At 35.0% G+C, this 21,142-nt stretch overlaps 1 protein-coding gene across 1 annotated transcript in view; it reads right to left on the bottom strand.

The window, feature by feature from the left end:
• SESN3 (sestrin 3) overlaps window positions 1–21,142 on the bottom strand; it is a 73,504-nt gene that overhangs the window by 8,546 nt on the left and 43,816 nt on the right. Inside the window, exons 2-9 of the mRNA XM_007116824.4 lie at window positions 17,716–17,781; window positions 14,680–14,877; window positions 13,026–13,208; window positions 10,760–10,996; window positions 10,069–10,243; window positions 4,327–4,445; window positions 3,315–3,505; window positions 1,006–1,150 (exon numbers count right to left, since the gene is read on the bottom strand). Coding sequence (XP_007116886.2) covers window positions 1,006–1,150; window positions 3,315–3,505; window positions 4,327–4,445; window positions 10,069–10,243; window positions 10,760–10,996; window positions 13,026–13,208; window positions 14,680–14,877; window positions 17,716–17,781 — 1,314 coding nt within the window. The remainder of the gene's footprint in view (window positions 1–1,005; window positions 1,151–3,314; window positions 3,506–4,326; window positions 4,446–10,068; window positions 10,244–10,759; window positions 10,997–13,025; window positions 13,209–14,679; window positions 14,878–17,715; window positions 17,782–21,142) is intronic.

Below are 21,142 nucleotides of genomic sequence, written 5' to 3'. Positions count from 1 at the left end.
GTGATATATTCAGATTATTTTGATTTTTTTTCTCTATAGAAAGATATCAAAGATATCAAAGACAGATGTATTGTTGGATCTATTCTCTTGATGAGTGAGGAGAATTTCTAGATACCACCTAGTAAAGGGAGAGAATCTAATGCAAACATGTAAGCAGAGCATAGCGATCCATCTCGGAGAGATGCTGGAGGCAAATGGGTATTTATCTGATGTGTGATCGGCTCTAAGACTTCAAGAAAGTCTGCTAGGGATTGAGGTCATAACATTCTTTCTCAAAGTCATATGGTTACTGAGTGAATATTAGGACCCTAAAAAGGTTTTCTTACTCTCAAGCTTAGAAACTGTGATATAAATGGAAGATTCGTGGACTTTAAGGTCAAAGACCTAGGATTTATAGCCATACTTATACTATACTAGTATATTGGTAAAGATTCTTAACATTTATTAGGTCTTAAATAAGGATTCCTATATATTTCAACCCAAAGAAATATCCTCATGTAATAACACATTTGGCTCAAAGATCCAAATCCATTATACTGTCAAAATACCAAATTACCAAATTGGAATGAGAAATCCTTGTTCTGAGAGGTTAACTGTAACGGCTAGAGTGAAAGAATCTCTAAATGGATATGCCTTCTGGGCATACAATAATATACAATTATAGCTCACACAACATCTCTGAAGGTTTGATTTCTACCAGTAGGATGGTGGACAGTTTCCCAAATGTACTTTTAAAATATCAATATTCAGATCCAATCTTTCAAAGGCCAATGCTAAACTTTTACTTTATACAGCACACTGGACAAAACACATAACCAAAATTTAGTTAATACTCAGTAAACCCTAATTTAAAATCACTGAAAGAAAAACAGATGGCCAGATGATGCCACTTCCATTTCTTTGATGGAGCTAATTTATTTATATTTTCATGTATAATATTTTCATAATCATTGTTTCTTATATTGAATATTTGTCTACGGTAAAAGGTTTAGTCACGAAACATACCTTTTCTGAGTGTTTGAACTGACGCCAGTAACTATCATACATGCGCTTGGTAGTCCTCTCAGGATAGCAGGTCACTGTCTTAATGTAAACCTTCAGGCTTCGTTCAAGTAATTGATTAACTTCTCCATAATCATAGTCATCATACCTATAAGCAATATGACAACAAGCTTTAGGCTGACAGAATCAAAATTTCTGATTTCTAAAATTATACCAAGACACAATAATTATCTAGTAATTAAATACCAAAAGCTCATTTCGTTAATTCACCTAACAAATAGTTACTGAGTGTCTATTATATGCCACCATGTTATTCCCCTAGGCACTGGTGATACACAAATGAACAAAATAGACAAAAATCACTGGACCCGTGTAATTTAAATTCTACTGGAGAAAAAAGAAAGAAATGAAAAAGAAAACCATACAATGTATCAGATAGTGATAACTGCTATGGAGATAAAATGCAACTGGAGGCTGGGAGGGGAACTGTGATTTTAGATAGAGTGGGCAGGAAGGCTTCTCTGAGATGCTGACATATGAGCCCTAAGGCAGGAGTCTAGGGCTTCCCATTTCAAGGAAGAGAGAATAATCAATTGCGTCCAATGCTACTGACTAGTCAAAGAAGATGCTACTGACTAGTCAAAAAGATGCTACTGAGAACTAACTGACCACAGCAAGGTGCTATGCAGAGGTCACGGACAACCTCAGTAACAGCAGCTTTGTTGACATAACAGTAGTAAAAGCCTGATACTGAAGTCGGTTCACAAGAGAATGGGAGATGAGAAAATGGTGACAGCAGACATACAAAGCTTTTTCAAAGAGATTTGCTGTGCATGGGAGCAGAAACATGAGGCAGTAGCCAGAGGGAAAAGAAGGATGAAGAAAGGATTATTTTTTTTGAGATGATGAGAGAAATAATAGCATGTTTATATACTGATGGGAAAGATCTGATTAAGAGAGTAAAGTTGATTATGCAGGAGGGAGAAGGGAGAATTGCTAGAACAGGGATCTTTTGAAGATGAGAGGAGATAGGATTCTATGCCCAAGAGCACAGGAGTATAGACAGTTCATCCATAATATGAGAGAAGAAAGAGCAAACAGGCACAGAGGCAGATACAAGGGTAAATGTAGTAGTGGGAGCTTGTGGGATTTCTCTTCTATATTTTCTGTTACTTTCTAACCCAAACATAACACTTAGTTTAAAAAAAAAAAGCCTCCAGGATTTTATATAAACTTTATTTAGTGGCATCCAACAGAGAAATATAATCACCATAATATTTGTTATTTATTGTCTTGAATATAATAAATATTTATTGCAACTGAATTAAAATCTACTAGTGTTTATTTTTCTTAGGTTGGTATAATATCTGTTTTAAAGTGTGATGATTCTTTCTAGAATGGTAAATGGGCAAATAGCAGATTTATTATTTACCATTTTAACAGTGTCCTTCAGGTGGACTATTTCACTACTAGTTGGTTTTTCAGGAAATTTGGGATTTTTTAAAAAGTCATAGAAACCACATTGCTTAACAAATTAAATTTTAATTCCATTCCATAAAGGCTTTCTGATACTATATCAGAAAGGATATAGTATAGAGTCAACTGAATGTATTCATTCAGTTGACTGAATGAGGATTTTCTTCAGTCAACTGAATGTATTCATTCAGTTGACTGAAGGGGATTTTCTTTCTGCAAATCCCTCTCCATGAAAGTCTTCAAAACCCAGCTCAAAAAGGATGTTCTCCTAAAAAGTTTTCCTGATTAGACCATTCAGTCTCATTCACTCATTGACTCCCTGTCCTCTCAATTCTAATTTTCTAAATTTAGAGCCCACTAATTTATATTGACTTACAGTTTCGTTTCAGCGTTCTTATGTGAGCTTTATGAGGGAGGACTCTACCCTAGTTTTATTTATACCTTAATTACCATTCCTCCAAAAACTAACCAACCAACCAACCAACCAGCACTTCTTATTGCTATCTAAAGGGACATAATATATATATTTTTAAATGTCCAGTTCATCCACTAAGGATTCTCAAATTGAGTGATTCTCTCCTATCCCCAATGATTACTGATATTCTTTTCCCTCCTTAGTAAATTCTAACTACTACAGTTATATATGCATGTTAAGATTTGTAACAGTTAAACAAAGAAAAATGCTTTTCTATAAGACAGAATTAATTTTTAAAAATCAGAAGTCCACATGTAATATTTTCTTCCCAGAAGCATATACTCCTCAATGGGATAGAAGTAAGATGCATGCCAGAATTTTCACTTGGACACATATAAAACTGTCTCCATGACGACCATACCTGATTCCGAACATACAGTGAACGTAGTTAAATAAAGCTCTGCGCAGCATGGTTGTGTCAACATCCTCATGGGTGGCCATAGTGTTATAGGTGAGATTGTAGACCATGCGGAACTTCTCATCAAGAAGATGTCCAATGTCAGAATAAAGTCTGTTCACCAGGGAGAACCCATGATTTTCCCAGGTATAGTCCTAAAAAAATAAAATGTATCTCCAATTACAAAACGGTCACTCTCCATTCTATGTTTTTAAGTATAACTACTGAAGCAAGTAAGTGGAGATATTTCCAAGTCCGTAATTCTTTCACTAATTCCAAGTTTGTAGCTTTACCAAGAACGCTTCACATCAGTTTGTAGATGGGAGTGCTGTGCTGTTTCCTCGGTGGGTCCAGGGTTTGGCACACTGGTGATGAACTCTGGTTACCTCCTGTCGTCAAGTACTATGCAAACTATGCCCTCATTTGGAAGGACCCCAGAAGACCTTGGAATATTCCTATGTGACTAAACCTACTCAGTGACATGGATGGTTAGCAGATCGTCTGAAGCAAGCACAGAGGAGTCTGTCTTTATTCACACTCATACTCTTTTTATGAACCACATCACTACTATGGCTCTTTTCTAGGGCTGGGGAGGGGGTGGCCCTTAAGCCCGTAACTACTGATGTATATGATCTTATTACAAAATGCCCCTTTATTATAAATGTGAACATATCACTCGATTTCCTCCCTGCCCTTTCCAAAAAAGGACATTATACAACTATCATGTAATAATGCAAGTAACTGAATAAAGCAGTTTCCTTTTGCCTTCTAAGGGGGTTAATGTTGAAATAATAATCCATCAACTGGGACATCAAATTAGACAAGGCCGAAAACTAGGTTAAATAAAGATATTTACAGATTCTATCGAAATGCTCCATTAATTTATTTAGAAGTCAATTTATTTACATTTCAGCATTTCACAATTAAAATGACAGTATCTCTTCTCCAGTTTCTCTGAATTAAAGGCATCTCATACCTGAGCTCGGAATGTTGGCAAATGCTCCTCTCCTCGTCTGGCAAAGTCTTCATACCCAAAACCAGGGTCTTCGATATATCGGGAGACATCAGATGTTATAATCATGTCATCCTCAAAATCTGAGGACAATAATGAACAATCTAGTGTTAAGGAAACCATACGGAGTTAGAACAAATGAATCAGCTTCATTTTCCTCCACTTTTTTGCTTAGCTTTTCCACAGCTTTCCAAAGTGACAATATTGACTACATGGCTTAAACTCACATAAAATATCTTTAGCTGAAGTTTTGAATACAATTTCATTACCAAATATTGGCAATCGTAACATTCAGCTGTAGTTACCCAGGCAAAAAATTGACTAAATATCTAAATAGTAGTAGTCAAGGATCAATACATGTGTTTTACTTATTTAGAAAAGGAAGACAGCACAGGCCTTTGAATATAAAGCTTAAAAAATTTTTTGATCTCTCCAGGGGATGAAGTAGGATGTGGGGAAAGAGAAGGGATGAAGGTGAAAGACCACTTAAAATTGAGCTTAATGTTAAGATGAATTTTATTAAAATTAGATGGTGTTTCATCTGGATGTATTCACAGTGAAAATTAGTTCAATAGAGTTCATTTTTAGCTTACAAAGAGGCATCCAGGGAGAACTGGTAAGGGCTCACAACAGGGAGGAAGGTGGACTTTTGGGTACCACTCTTATTCCCTTAGTTGATTCGGGTGCTAGTTAATCAGGAAGGATCAGTTTGTGTGTAAAGTTCATTAAGTTTTACACCTAAGATACATGTGCTTTTCTGTGTACATGAAAACAACAAGGTATACAACATATGAAGTAAACAATGTGCTTCTGAGACTGTGATTAGAATACTATCAAAATGGCATTCAGAAAGACAGAAGACTATAATAATATTTTAAGACAGTTGACTTCTGTATACTTGATAATATTAAAAATTTACCACTGAAAAATTGTAAATGCCCAATGCATGTTAATTTGGTTTAAAGAGAATTCTTTTTTAACTTACTTTTTTTTTTCTAGGTTAGTCTGTCTTTGTAATTACTTTTTTTCTGATTTCAACCACTAAAAGGGAATGAACAACCTTAATTTACTACCTTCTACTCTAGATAATGAACACATATTTTTCAAAATAAAACACTAGTTTCTTCCACATAAAGAAGAGTATTTTCCTAATAAGTGTTTTAATTAATATTAAATACATTTAACATTTAATAAATAAATAAATATTAAATAAGTAGTTAATGAAACAATTTTGTGACATAATAAAAATTATAATCCTCAAGTGGACAGTCTTGAGAAGCTTAAAATACAAGTGCAATTACAGTAATTCATCTGAAAGACCTAATTGACTAGTAGTACCTGAATTACCTTTAATCTTTGCTATTCATGAAAATCCTAGCAATTATTCTTTTCTCATGAGTTTTGACCCTTCCTTAGTTCCCTTGGCATGGACTAATTAGGGTGCTTAATATAGGCAGGAAAGCTCAAGTGCCCAGGCTACCCAACCTAGGAAACAGCTTATTAAAATCTTACATAACTTATTACACATAAAAAGAAGAAACAAGCATTTGTTGAGTACTTACAATATACCAGATACTATGTTATGTACTTAATATCTATTTTTTCATTGTTTCATTAATATGAAAAGAAATATATACTTAAGAAATAATATGAAAATAAATATATACTTAAGAAATAAAACTAACTGTAAGTTACTAATACCATTATCAGTACTGAGTGTCAGTAATGAATACAGTGTGGGTTAGTTTAAGATGATGAGGGAAACCTGTAAACATTAAACTACTTAAACTGATCTGAAGCTTTTAGGTGACTTGCAGTTCTCCGAAGAGAAAGCTCAGGCTTCTTCCCACCCAACCCCACAGCCACTGCCCTGTCTCCTTGTGCTCCAGCCTCTGTTCAGATAAATAGAAACACTTAAAAAATGGTGTTTTCAATGCATTATCTCTTAACATGTATGGACGAGGTTATGCTTTCCTTAATTCAGTCCATCGCATAATAAATATAAATGAAGCCAAAAATGTAAAATGTAGTAGCAATCACTGAGGCTGCTATGAAAACTAGGAGTCTTGTGGGTTAAACCATGACCAGTGAGTAAGTCTCTGATAAATAAGCTCTATAAACTTATTTTATTTATCAGTTCTATAAAATAAACTTATTTTATAGAACTGATAAATAAGTTCTATAAAATAGTTCCTCTCTTGAAGTGAACTTCCCCCCACACTGTACAACCAGGTGGTCTAATATGGCGGACATCGATCCTGGACTTGACTATTACACAGCTGGCTCCTTTGACTTTGCTCTTAGCTTTTGTTTTGCTCATATATATTTCTAAGTTGTCACAGGAACTTTAAACATTTTAAAATAAACAATAAAGAGTAAAACCAAATATGACACAATTTATCCTACAAATAATATCCATCTATTCATTTTCAAATTAGGAGTCAGTCAAGATCTGTTTTCTAGACAATTTTGTCCATAGAAGGAAATGTACAAAGTTCTCTCACACTACAAATATGTTTTTCCTAAATTTACCTTAAGAAGTTAAATTTAAAAAAAAAAATGTGTCTGATCGACAAATCTAAAACTCTAATCTTAATTCTATCTAAACAAATATTTTAAACTCTGGACTCAAAATATTATTTTACATATTATCTGCATTCTTCTGCTCCTAAGAGGTGGCTACTAATATACTACAGAAAATACTATGTTACAGTAATGGAACACCATTCTAACTTGGAAAAAAAAAAAACAATAAAAGTTAGTTAACTCTGTTATCAAGCTACAGAATTCTCCCCTTGTAGAACACTTTAAACGTTTATTTTCTCCAAGAGGTTTGCAAAACTATTCTTAGAATCTCTGCATGGAATCTGAAATGCTTTTATCACTCTGATCAAACCAAGAAACTTGTTATAGGGAAAAATAAATTTCTATTTCCATTTTAAAATGTAGTAAGTCTATAAAAATAACTCAATTAGTCACATACTGAGTCATTTTTCTGTTATCTTTGTGTGACCAGCAAATTTAGTACTGGGAATGGTGAAGAGTTAATAATGAAACAATTTATTTCCTTGAATAATTTATAAATGATGCAGCCTTTTCTGTTAAAATCAGAACATAATTTTTGGCTAGGGTCTAAGACTTGCTGGTCAAAATTCACTATAGAAGCTAGAAGTCCTTGCTCAAGGGTCCAAGAAGGTAAAGACTGGGATTCTAAAATATATTTTCAATACTAAAAAAGACGACCTAAAACAAATAAAACATTTATATGTCCTTTAAGCTCTAATGGTCTTAGAGAAGCTTTACAAAATTAATGTCTATGCCATGTTTCACCGCTATTCAGCTCCAAGTATTTTCTAACCATTGTAACTTTTTCTTTCACTCTGTGCTATTTAGAAGTATACTGCTTAATTTCTAAACACTTGAGAAGTTTCCAGTTATTTTTGTTACTGATTTCTAGCTTACTTACATTACAGTCAAAAGTTATGCTCCGTGAAATTTTAATCTCAAAATTTGTTGGTATTTGTTTTATTAACAGTATATGGTTGACATTGGGAAATTTTCTATGTGCACTTGAAAAAATGGTATATGTTGCCGTTTGGAATATAGTGTTTTATATATATCAATTAGCTAAAGTGTGATAAATAAGTTTAAATACTCTCTGGATTTTTGTCTACTTACTCTTTCAGTTATAAAGAGATGTATATTAAAAATTTTCACACATACACACAAAAATTAATGTCTAAAAGCGAATCGATATTACTAACCTTAATACAATTACATTTTAAAATATTGGTTTACCTAGAAGGCTCATTACTTTCCTTTGTCCCATTTGTTTTCCCTGGATGATTTTTATAAACAACGCTTTTGATTTTAACTCCCAAATATATGCTGATAACTTCCAAAACTTTATCTTGAGCTTAAAACCCTCTCCTGCTCAATGCTTGCTGCTCCAAGTGTGGTTTGCTGACCAGCAGCAGGGGTATCACTTGGAGACATGATAGAAATGAGGCTTCTCAGGTCCTGGCCCAGATGGACCAAATACAAATCTGCATTTCAACAAGATTCCTCAGTGACTCAAGTGCACATTAACGTTTGAGAAGCACTGTACTAGATGTCTCCAGACTGGAAGGTTTAGACATCGCAACTCAACATGTCCAAAATAGAGCAGGTTACGTGCTGTTTAAGGTTAGAAAGGTCATCATGATAAGGCCTCTACCTACCTAATCAGCTTCCTCCTCACATTACCTACCTCATGAGTTACGTCCTAATTCAAAACCACTTGCTTCTGCACCCACCATCCTGTTTCCTTACCACCGTGCCTTGGCTCAGGCAGGTATGCTGTTCACCACCAACTCCCCATCCCCCAGCCACCTTCAGACTCACTTGCACTCAAGTCTCTAAGATTTAGCTTCGAGCCAAGCAGCTGGAGGAAGTCCTCCTCTAGTACCCCTTCTGTGCACACTCCTCCCCCACCACGACTGGGTCCATATACCCTTCACATTCTGCCATGTATTGTAATTATTTCTTTCTCTCCCACTAGCAATGAGAACCCCCCACAGGGCAGGAATCATGCCTTATTTAGCCTGGAAACCTTAGTACCTACCACTCTGCTGAGATTACATAGGGTACAATAAATGTTTGTAGTATGAATAGTAAATCAATAACCAAAACAATAAGCTTCTTTATATTTGGCATTTCCTGCTGGTTAGAAGCTCTGAGAAATTATTACTAAATACACTCAATTTGGTAGATAAAATCTTTCATAAAAAGAAATCATCAGGGAAATGATAAAAGGGGTTCTTGTTCTTCCTGGTAAAACTTCGGAGAGCTATTGGTCAATGCTATATTTAACAAACAAGTCATGGCCAAATCAATTACCCTCAGGATTTATGAGACTGACTAGCTTTATGACTAGCCATTTTGAAGCCCTCTTTTAAACCAAGGGAACTCTAAAAGTTATGTAGATTGACGACTTTGAAGGGTTTAAGCTTTCAAAGTCTATTGAGTCTATGCTATTTTAATAACATTTACTATGTGGTGTTCAATATCTTTTTAAGTCATAATTGGAAAGTTTCCCTCCTATTTCAAAGTCTCTCAGAGTATTAGGAAAAAAATGTGTTTTTAAGACTAGAGCAAAGAAGCTTAGCTTTTAATACAGAATTAATTCCTCCAAATTCAATCTAAGAAAATGACCTAAATAATATATTTTTATAAAATTCCAAAAGTTTCTCCAAAGAAATGCAAATGCAAGTGCAGTGTAATTTTAGAACTAATCTGGAAAAAAGTGGCAGTGTGAGAAGAATCCTCCCACATAACTCCCCACCCACAAAAAAGGCAGAGATATTTCTTACAAATTACATCTGTCGAAACAGAATTTTACTTATCATTAAAAAAAATTACAAAAGTAGGATGGATTAAATATTCCTATCTAACCTTATAAGCAACTGGTCTGCTCTGAAAAACATTTTATCCAGGATAGAATATGAACTACAAAACTGAAGTACCTCTCAACTGAATCTGAAATATATTCAAAGATACACCAACATAAGAGGGGAAGCAATGGCATCAGGGTCAGGTAGAGGAGAACTAAATGAAAGGAACGTGGTAGTAAAATCGTTTGGACATATCCATATGGAAAATACTGAAGGTGGTCTGTCAGTGTTCTAAGAACAACTAAAAGGCAAAGACAGTGAAATAAAAAAGCACCTGAATGAGGAAATGAATGAAAAGTATCTCCAGAGACCACAAAAAGACTTTCTTTCTTCTCCTTCTCAAAGCGAGTGGTCATTTCTTCCTGAGATGCCTCTTCATCTTCCCTTTCTTCTTGAAGCCTTTTCATTCTTTCCATTAAGGCCTCTAGCTCACTTAGAGAATCGACGATCTGGAGCCAGAGAAGATAATATTGGGTGTTATTAATATTAAAAGTTGTTCCAGTCAATATCTCCATCTCCCAATGTCACCTTATGCATAGTGGCACTAGCAGAGTTATTAAGTTCCTAAGTGGGTTTTCCAGTAACTCCAAAGAAAATCATATGACAAAATCAAACATTTTCAGAAGTTTAGGGTTTTTGCTTCAGCTATAAATACAGAAAGTTTATATGAATGGATTTATTTAATCTAGAATTCTAGAATTTGGTATATATTAAATTATATTATCACTTATTTTGAAAATTGAGGCAGCCTTATGATTTGTAATATGATTTGTAATCTATTTGCTTGAAAAGCTTCCTTAAGACAATTCAGAACTTCAAGTACAGGTTAAATTTTTACAGTAATAAAAATTATACGAAATATTTCAAGTACATAATATCCTGTTTAATCAGATAAATTCTCTAGATATTTTTAATGTAGCAAGTTAAAAGGCAAAGTAGTAAAGAAAACAGTTAAGAAAACTAACCCCAAAGTTGCTGCCTGTTAGAGATGCATTCTCTATGTTGTTGTCATTAGCGAGATCACACACACAGAAATTGTTGACTGATATTAGCCTGAATCCATTGGAGATTTCTGGATCTCTTTCTGGATTGATGCCACTACCAAAAACAAAGCTTGCCAAAGCATGATAATGTGCCAGTAGGACCACAGCATGTACCAGTTCGGGCAGAGACCAATTATTTTCTCCAGTTTTGACAAGTTTCTGAAATGAGAAAGCAAATCAGAGTAAAAGTGAAAATCATAGAATGCTACAAAGCAATTTTAGAAAGTATGGAAAAATCTATAAAATTTCATATGTCCATTTATAATACTTAAAATTCCCTTTAAAAATGTTTCATATATTAAAGACACAGCTTTGCTCAAACAATGTTACATTAAACCTATCATACCTAACAGCAGAAGTAAGTTGTGGCTTCTCTGAAATTCCTTATATATACAATGGAATTTCTGCTTCCAAAGCACTTTTACATATTATGCTATTTTAATAAGGTATTTTAGAGAATCCAAGAACACTGAAGCTACTTTAAGTAGGGAAGGGACTTTAAAGATTCACTAGCAAAATCATTCATTTTAAGGTTTTAAGGTAGAGACTCTACCTTAAAAATCACATAAAAATTTATTCAGTAAGTTAACTTTTAGTTATCTTTTAGATATCTTCTCTGACGGAGGAAGAACCTATAGCAGATGAGAGAAACTGTAGAATACTAGCTCACATTTGAGAGGACATAAAGAATATCAAAGCACTTTTTTATATGCTATTTTACTGGATCCTCCAGATGAATGATGGAATCATAAGTGAAGCCATTAAAAGCAGTAATCCCTCCAATACCAATTCCAGCTGTTAATCCGTCAGGGATCCTCTCCCATCCATCTCTGTCTATCTGTCTGTCTGTCTCTCAGTGCGTGTGGATGCGTGGGGATATGTCCTGCTGTGCCTTCACCCCCTCACCCCACCACAAATGTAAAACTTTCATTTGTTTCACTTCACAGCTAAAACCCAAAACCAAAAAACTGCTTTTGCCTTACTCTCCATTATTTAACTAGATACAAATCTAATATATTACCAAAAGCTCAGGGGAAAAAAAGGGAAAATCAGTCATATTCTACCACTCTAATGTAACTTTTACATATCTTCTTTTATTTTTATAAGTAGTAGTATATAATCCAAGTATACATACATTTTTCTCTGGTTTTGAAACTTTTTGAAAAGTGCGATGTTCATGAGGCTCCACTGTCTTCTATTAATTATTAAGCATGGGCTATATTGTAGCCCAGAACTACATCTCCATTCCCTTACACGTTCAAATTGCTATAACTTTGTTCATATTTTTATAAACAATCCCTAATAGATAATAAAAGTCTGAGAGTATGCATATTGACAAAAGCTAAGTTTGGTTTAACTGGGTAAATAACTAACAAAACGAGGAAAAAACAAAACAAAACAAAACCAAACCAAGGATATTTCTATGCATTAGAAGCAGGGATTTTAAATACCTAAGGCTTCTACTGATAATGATTTAGATGATGAATCCTACTTATTGAATAGTGACCAAGTGCCAAGCACAGTGCTAAGCGTATTATACAACAACCTTACCCTGGAGGCCTTTCACAGACACTCCTTTTGAAGGGCAAGTGCTCCAGTCAAATCACAGTTCTCTTTCTTATCTAAGTTCTAGTTTCTAGAGGCACGTAAGCATACACACACCAGTTGGCAAATCATTTTTATTTGCAAAACCACTTTTTCAAAATCTTAAAATTATGAAATGTTAGAACTGGAAAAGAGTTTAGAACTCATTTAATCTAGGTCCCTCATTTTATAGAAGGGTGAACTACCAAGGCCCACAGAAGTTAACTTACTAAAGGTCACAAACTTGTGGGTAACAGAGTTAAGAGACTAGAACCCAGGTATCTTATCCTGCTAGTGCATTTTCTTTGTTCTATCTATGGCTTGAAAATCGGAATCAACTTTTCTTATAGCTACTCGCTAAAGCACTAGTACAAGCTAATTACGGATTACTTGAAGAGAAATATTCATTTACATTTAAATTAAACCCACTGACTTTCTAAATTTATCTTTTCTACACATATTAATACACTATTTTTTATTTTTCCAGTTCCTAATATGCAAGTATTTAAAATTAAGTCTTAAGTAAAATACTTAACTGAAAAATTAACTCTTAGTAAGAATCATCAGTAAACTATTTTTTTTCCCTGAAAGAAACACTCAGTACCTGAATGTGCTCTTTTGTGATCAGCCAGGGTCGGTGTGCTAACAGCTTGTTTATTTCATTAAGATTTTTCAGTCTTTGTGGTACATATTCCAAACCATTCAACCACTCAGCAATACCTCCTGTCTTTAAAAATTCATCCACATGCATGTTTATTAAGTAAGAACACTGATGTCTAGCTGCAGCCTAAAACACAAAGAAAAAAGTTAGCGGATAACGTAGTCATGGTATGGTCTGATTCTACTATTACTAAGCCAATCACTAAGACAGAGTTAATTTTTATAGCTAATAATTCTTTTCTTACAGAATCCTCTTCCTAAAACTTTCATCACAATGCTGTCATAGATTCTTGAATCAATACATAAAGCTGATACTTTATATAAGCTAATGTCACAAGAAGCCAATTACTTCCCATCCAGAAGTGGAACGGGTCAACCTAGAACCCATTTTCTATTTATGTTAAGGAAATACATGTTCATTTCATTATGGTAAATGATATCAACTGTATTCTACTTAAAAAGCAATAAAATCTCATTAACTTGTACTGTACCAATTCAGAATGCATGCTAATTTGAGTATTTCTCGTATTCCCTTTGACATAACTGTGAATCAGCCTTATCTGTGCCCATCCTCCTATCGAGGTGAAACTGAAGCTCACTGACCCTTTCTTTCATATGCAAGCCAGAATCAGCCTTGATAAAGCTGATTCTGATAAATCCATGCAAAACAGACTTTTCACGTCTCATTTCCTCAAGGCTGCTTCTCAGCTAAACAGTATTGTTTTATTCTATTTTCTACATCTTATTTTTCTCTTCATTGGTGACCATTCTAAGTTGGCTTTCGGCCTTACTGTCAACAAAACCTTAAGCTGAGTAATCTTTGTCAAGTTCATCATTTAATAAAACACAGGATGCAGCCCTTTTTTGTTGTTTAAAACTTCAGTGAGAGCATAAACAAATTAAACTGGATAAAAACTAACTCTTGGCTGGCTCTGCTCACTCTGCCAGCCCAGCCGTTCCACTAACATCTCCAGATATATAGCACTTGCATCTTGTCTTCTTCTTCTTTCCTCCAGCAACAGTCCAACTGTAGCACTGCTTCTACCCTTCTGACTCCTGCCTCCTATCATCCCAATTTATCATTCTCCCCCCACCCCCAAACATTAACTAGCTAACTAGTTTGTACCAAGTACTAAACTTAGAAGTATTAGAGTTCACTTAAGAATTCTTCTTTTATCCAGAGCCTCCTTTGGTGCTGGCTGATACTTTCCTCTTATTTGGCCAAATTAGTGATGTTCATCTTATAAAGAATGACTAAAATGGCACAAACAACCTGTTTTATATTAATAATAAAAGAAAGCTATCAGGAGCAAAAACAAAACTTGTGGACTACTAGAGATATTACTTTGGCCCCTACAAGCATCTTTAATCATAAGAGACTAAACATGGAAAATGACTTTACTAATAATTAAATGAGAAACATTCAGTACATTAAGTGGCTTAAAGCATTCAAAATGTATCCAATGGACTTGGGATCCAAAAGTCCACAGGCTTTTTCAGTTCTTATTTCTACCTAATTATATTTAGCTGTGCACACACATATAATACTAGGAGGGAGAGGGATCAAGTGAGGATGATGTCACGTGAACACAGCACACCATGATGGCGATGTAGTGCCGGTGCGGCAGAGGAAGGGGGCCGTCCATGCGCAGCATGTAGAACTGGCTCCTCAGGAAGGACTCCAGGTACTGTGTGTGCAGACTCATGACCTGGGTGATGTTGTCCAGGCGACCGGATGTAGAGTATTCTTCCACAAGAAAGTTAGTACGTTCATCCACTGTGTTTGCTTGGACAACCTTCCAATCAACAAACAAAACAATATCATGATTTTTGTAAACACACCCTTGGTTTACATACATTATGCCACGATTGAAGCAAATGAATGTTCTTTTTATATTAACAGACACTGAAATTATGTAGTTGCTCATATTAGAAACAGAAATGAAAAAGAAAGCCCATGCATTTTTGGCTCTGGGACCACAATTTATTAAACAACAAATGGCAAATTATCAAACATTATACACACAGCTATGAAATTGAAGAAAAGAAGCTCCCATCTGCTTTGCCAGGCACATAAGGCAAAACTGGGGAGGCAAAAGCACTGGCATCTGATTACATATATTTATAATTTTATCTCAGTAGCCTATGAAGATACTTAATCACTATATCTTAAGACAAGTATTTTCACTGATCCTTTGCTTGTTTTCATTATTCAACATAAAAAAAGCTTTCTGCAGTCTTTTTAGCGACAAATAAAAATATGATAATTTGTAGGAAAGTGTTAATTGAAAAATTAATAAGGACACTAGAATTCCTATTTTGAGCCTATCATATTAATTACTAAAAACAAGGTAAATTATTACAATGAACATGCTGCATTGGAGAGAATCAAAACAGCTTTCTCAAAAATAGATTATTTACATATAGCTTTATAAACAATGACAGCTCGGGCGTCATACCAAGAATTGGCCCCGAAGGTGTTAAGAGCTTATTAGCACCTCTTAGAAGGACCCTGCTCTGTGGGAATTAATACACATCAGATGTGTATTTCTCAGATTGGTTCATTATTTATTGGTATTTTAGAATTAGAGTTCTAGACCTAAGAAGAATGTGTCCCTTATTTTAGATAAGGAAACAGACTCAAGAGTAAATTCAACTCATACAGCTATTTAATAGCAGAGCCCGGTCTAAAATCTAATCTCCTAAAGTCCAGACTCATGGTCTTTCCAAAGATCCACACTGCTCTTAAGAAATTCTGTTTACTTTTCAGGGCTGGCTTCACAGTCTCTTCTGAAAATAAGTACAAATTATACAAAGACACTACTGACTTTGGAAAATTTAATCCCAAAGGAAATGTAATGTTTGAAAAGTGTAAATTGTGAGGAAATGTTAATTACAATGGTGTAAAAAAGAGGCAATTCCACTTTGGCTCATTATAAAACCAAATATATTTCCATTTGCCCATCTCCTCCCATTTTGTCAACTACAGGGAACCAAGATGATAGTTAAAAATATGATAGGATCAAGATAAACTACATATAATTAGGGAAAGAATATTTGTTGTTTTTGTTTTGTTTTCCAGCAGCAGATTCTTCTGTTTAACTGATGCCTAAAATACATTAATAGATTCATATGATGCAACAGATCCTGAAAACAGCAGCTGCTTCTGCAAACCAGATTGTCTTCAAATACATACTGTGTAAATGGCTGTGTTTCAGGAAGTCTTTATATATATATATGAGGCAGTCACTCCACTAAGAGCAGCCCTGTGCTCTATGAGGGAAATAGGACAAGCACAGCAGTTTCTCTAATGCATGGTCACCACCTAGATGAGCCACAGTCACTGAGCTCCTGAAATATTACTTGTTAACTTTGGAGTTTCATGTAAATGGTAAGGTCACTAAAAAGGCAAATGAACATGATGGAATTGCTGACTGTGGCAATGGCCTGGCATGTATTATTATTATTATTTTTTAATTATTATTATTATTTTTTTGCAGTATGCGGGCCTCTCACTGTTGTGGCCTCTCCCGTTGCAGAGGACAGGCTCCGGACGCGCAGGCTCAGCGGCCATGGCTCACGGGCCCAGCCGCTCCGCGGCATGTGGGATCCTCCCGGACCGGGGCACGAACCTGCGTGCCCTGCATCGGCAGGCGGACTCTCAACCACTGTGCCACCAGGGAAGCCCTTGGCATGTATTATTATTCAAATTCTACTCATCCCTTCTTTTAAGCGTTGCCTGAAACATAATAGGTACTCTATAAATATGTGTTGACTAATTTCTGAACAAGAAAGGAATAATGCCGGTGCTTTAAGATAAATGATATCTTTGCAGCCAATAGTAAATCAGTATATATAACCATAGTTAATATGAATTAATAACTCCTTGAAGCAGAGAAAAACTCATTTAGTAGTCCTTAAACTTTTCTTAGCCCAAGTATAACTTAGAGGCATCTAGGAATCTACAGGTCCTAAAGATTGCTGTGATCTTTCATAGAGATATATACCCATTAAATAGGTACACAAATCTTGTATTGATTATAATCTCCTTTGTGTCATTTTACATCCTTTCTTTCAACATTTACCATCTTAACTTCCCACCCTCATCAAAGGTGCAGCTTGGAGTGGAGATTCTGTGACATTCTATCCCACCAGAGACTTAGAACCAAACGAAAAGATTAACTACTAGTGATAATAATATCATGTTTTCTTCAACAGGTTTAGTTGGGAAGCTCACTCTTTCATTTCAAAGTGTCTTTTTTTAACATTTATGTAACCTATAATCACCATGAAACAGTAGCCATTTTAAAACCTTAAACCTTCAAAATAATATTGTTTTATAATTGTTAGCAGCTTTGTTCAGAAAAGTTATATTTGAAATCAAATATGGTAAAATTTATATTATTCTAACTTTGCAGTACTACCTAACACCAAAATAAGAAGGCAGATTATTACACACACAGTCTTTTAAGTGAAGTTGAAAAGAAAATACCTCTGTGGTTTTCTGACACATAAATAAGAAATAAGAGCAAAACACATGTTTACTTCCATATTAAAAAAATGGAGATATTCTTTGACATAATTAAGCTATTTTTTAAATCACACTTTATGTATATTAAGACAGATCAACTTACTTCCTTCTCTGGAATAAAGGCACTTGGTCCTCTTGTCAAGGGTTGAGATACTCTGATTCTTTTATCCTGTTTTTAAAAGAAAAGTTTTATGTATTAATGATGACTTTCTATGAAAAGTTAAATTGGTGCAAATTGACTGCTAAGGTACTAAAATAAATGGAATAAATAAATAGAATTATGTAAAATCAGAGTTTAGGTCTTGGTTCTCCCCCTCTCCCCCCACAAAACACAAACAACAACAAAAACCCCATATGGCCATTGTATGAACAAGATAATGGGACAGACAAGCTCCTAGCACAGTGCTGGGTACACAGTAGGTTCCCCAAATGTCATTTCCCTCAGTCACACTCTACAGCACCATAGATTTTTTAGCCCATACTTGACGTGACTGAAAACCATCAACCTCCATAATAAAATCATATCTAATAGTATACTAGTACACTGTTAGACCTCAATTTGAAAGCTAAAGGAAAGGTTAAATTCTAAGAGGATTACATACAACTACCCAAAGCAATGATCTGACTTGTGTTCTTCTTTCTGAATAAAATAGGAATAAGCATATTTAATATAAAGTTTTGAAGCTTTAAGTAAGAAAAATGTAAACCTTAGAGAAGCAGAGGTTAATTTAATCTAAGAAATGGAGACTATAGCAATGCTTATTGTTCCACTGCTATTCTATTTAGTATTAACAACTGCTAGATTGCCAGTGGTATGTCTGTTTATTTTTTCAAGTTTTTAATTTTTTTGTTAAATTGTTTTGGTGTCCCCATTCAAGTACATTTATCTCTAAGCCAGGAAAATCCAATCAGGGACTAACTTCCTTCTCCGTAGGCATGATGAAGAACTCTCAGGCTTTGAAATCCTTTTTAACCAGGAGAAGAGATAGGAGGAATGGCCACTTAATTTTCTATAATAAAAGTGATAGCCTAAGGTTCTGAAATAGAAGCCCTCCAAAGTCATTACATAAAAATAGGGACTATGCCATGGTTTATAAATATTATAAAGACTGGGAAACTGAAGAACATGGGAACAGATGTCTGCTGGAAAGGAGTGTTAATATTAAGCTTGCCACCAAGCCCTCCTCAGGAAACTGCTAAAATGAGGAAGCAGCTCTAGGTGGTTCCTATCTGAGGATGGCAATAACTATTTCACATGACCTTGTGTCCTGGCCACAGCCAACTAGACCAATCAACACAGAAGCTGATCTGCAGCCCACGAGTGCCTTGATGAAAAAAGTTCTACCCAGACAGAGCTGAGGGTAATTGGCTGGACCAGTAAGATTCTAGAGTACTAGAGTTATAGGAAAGTAATGTAATCTGACAGAGAAGAGACACAAAATAGCTCTCAGAAGCAGAGGCAAAGAGAAAACAATGAAGTAGCAGCAGAGTGGCATCAACAGATACCAGCCTCTATGGGAAAACCACTAGAGTTTCTACAGATTCACAAGAGAAGAGCCTAATCATCTCTTCTTTCTCTCCCTTCCCCCTGCCTCTTTTTTCTCCACAAGGTAACCTGTGAATTTTTTTTGTTCCTTACAATCCAAGAGCCTACCAAACACAAAATGGTTATTTAAATCCTTACTTCATTAGGAAGCAGTCAGACATTCAACAATTCTTTGAGAACCTAATCAGATACTGTGATAGACTGAAGACATAGGGCGAGCAAAACAGATATGGTCCCTGCCCTCGAGAGCTTGGCACACAGTCTTCAACAATTTCAGGGTTCTACTGAAATAAATATATTAAATAATGATCATCTCAAACTGCTAATGTTTCAGAAACAAGTAGTCATCTAGGTTATATTTGTGAAGTGATGACAAATAGATCTCTATATACTGGTGAAGTACATTAGAGGATTCCATGTAAAAAGGAATAATTTAGAATTTCTTTTTTTTTTTTTTTTTTTTTTGCGGTACGCGGGCCTCTCACTGCTGTGGCCTCTTCCTTTGCGGAGCACAGGCTCCGGACGCGCAGGCTCAGTGGCCATGGCTCACGGGCCCAGCCGCTCTGCGGCATGTGAGATCTTCCCAGACGCGGGCATGAACCCGCGTCCCCTGCATCGGCAGGCGGACTCTCAACCACTGCGCCACCAGGGAAGCCCTAGAATTTCTCATATTGGTATTTCTTGTCTGCATCAACTACCGCCTAGATTTACCTGGAAAAATAATTTAAAAGAAAATAAGAGATTACTTCCCTTTGCTAGCCTTAGTAAATTATAGAAAATAAAATTTTGAATACTCTCTATATAGTATAGCCTAATGTGCTAGTATGTGAAAAGCAATTTCCTTGACAATTGATCATTTCAAATAAACCAAGCAGTCAGAGGAACTGATTGTGAGGACAAATCACAGGTTTGAGGGGAAAAATATCAATAGGGAGATAAGTGGAGGCTTTTATTTATGTGCATAAAAAATACATAAAATCCAGAGAAAATATAGGGAGAGAAAAATAAACTGAAAGTGTACAAAGGGACTTTGGAGAAAGAGAATGATTTATTACTAATATGATTTATTTATAAAAATCATTACTTGATATATTTATCAACTGAATTTACCTTTAAATGTCTGAAATAGTTATTTTGTCTACAAAAATATTTTCTGGAATAGCAGAGAATTAAATCTGAAATACAGTTTCATCACAAATGGAACTGCACACTACTGCACTTAAAAGAATATAACATCTATTAATTTTAACCAATTGATAAGAAGCAACTGACACGATTTCATTTGTGTCAACATTCATTTGTTCATTTATTCAGCAAATATTCACTGAGCATTCACAATGTGCTAGGCACAGTGGGGACACAAAAAAGGAGTAGACTGGCAAAAATGCATTAACTATATCATATGATATAGTCCATAGCAGATGCATATACAAAGTGATATGGGAAGACATCATTTTATTAATTATCATTTACTTAGTCATTTTCCATTAAAGTTATGTACAGTTTTCACTATTATAAATAATTCTATGATGAATATCTTCGTATAAAGAGACTTGGGGGCACATTTTTTGGTATTTAAGATGGTTTCTTTAGAAAGATTCCCAGATGTGGATTTACTAGGGTTTAGGTTATAAATCTTTAAAGTTCTTGTTGCATACTACCAATATGCTAATGGAAATGTTTTACCAATTCTATTTTCATCAGCTGAGAAAATGTTCACTTAACCCACTAACTTCAAAAGTGAAAAACAGCCTTCAAAAATGTGTTTGACTACAAATAGAACTACCATATGACCCCGCAATCCCACTACTGGGCATATACCCTGAGAAAACCATAATTCAAAAAGAGTCATGTACCAAAATGTTCATTGCAGCTCTATTTACGATAGCCAGGACATGGAAGCAACCTAAGTGTACATTGACAGATGTATGGATAAAGAAGATGTGGCATATATATACAATGGAATATTACTCAGCCATAAAAA

The sequence above is a fragment of the Physeter macrocephalus genome, chromosome 16 (assembly GCF_002837175.3).
Source record: "Physeter macrocephalus isolate SW-GA chromosome 16, ASM283717v5, whole genome shotgun sequence".
Classification (NCBI taxonomy): Eukaryota; Metazoa; Chordata; class Mammalia; order Artiodactyla; family Physeteridae; genus Physeter; species Physeter macrocephalus.
Note: the sequence above shows the minus strand (reverse complement) of the source record. Positions and strands in the feature narration are given on the sequence as shown.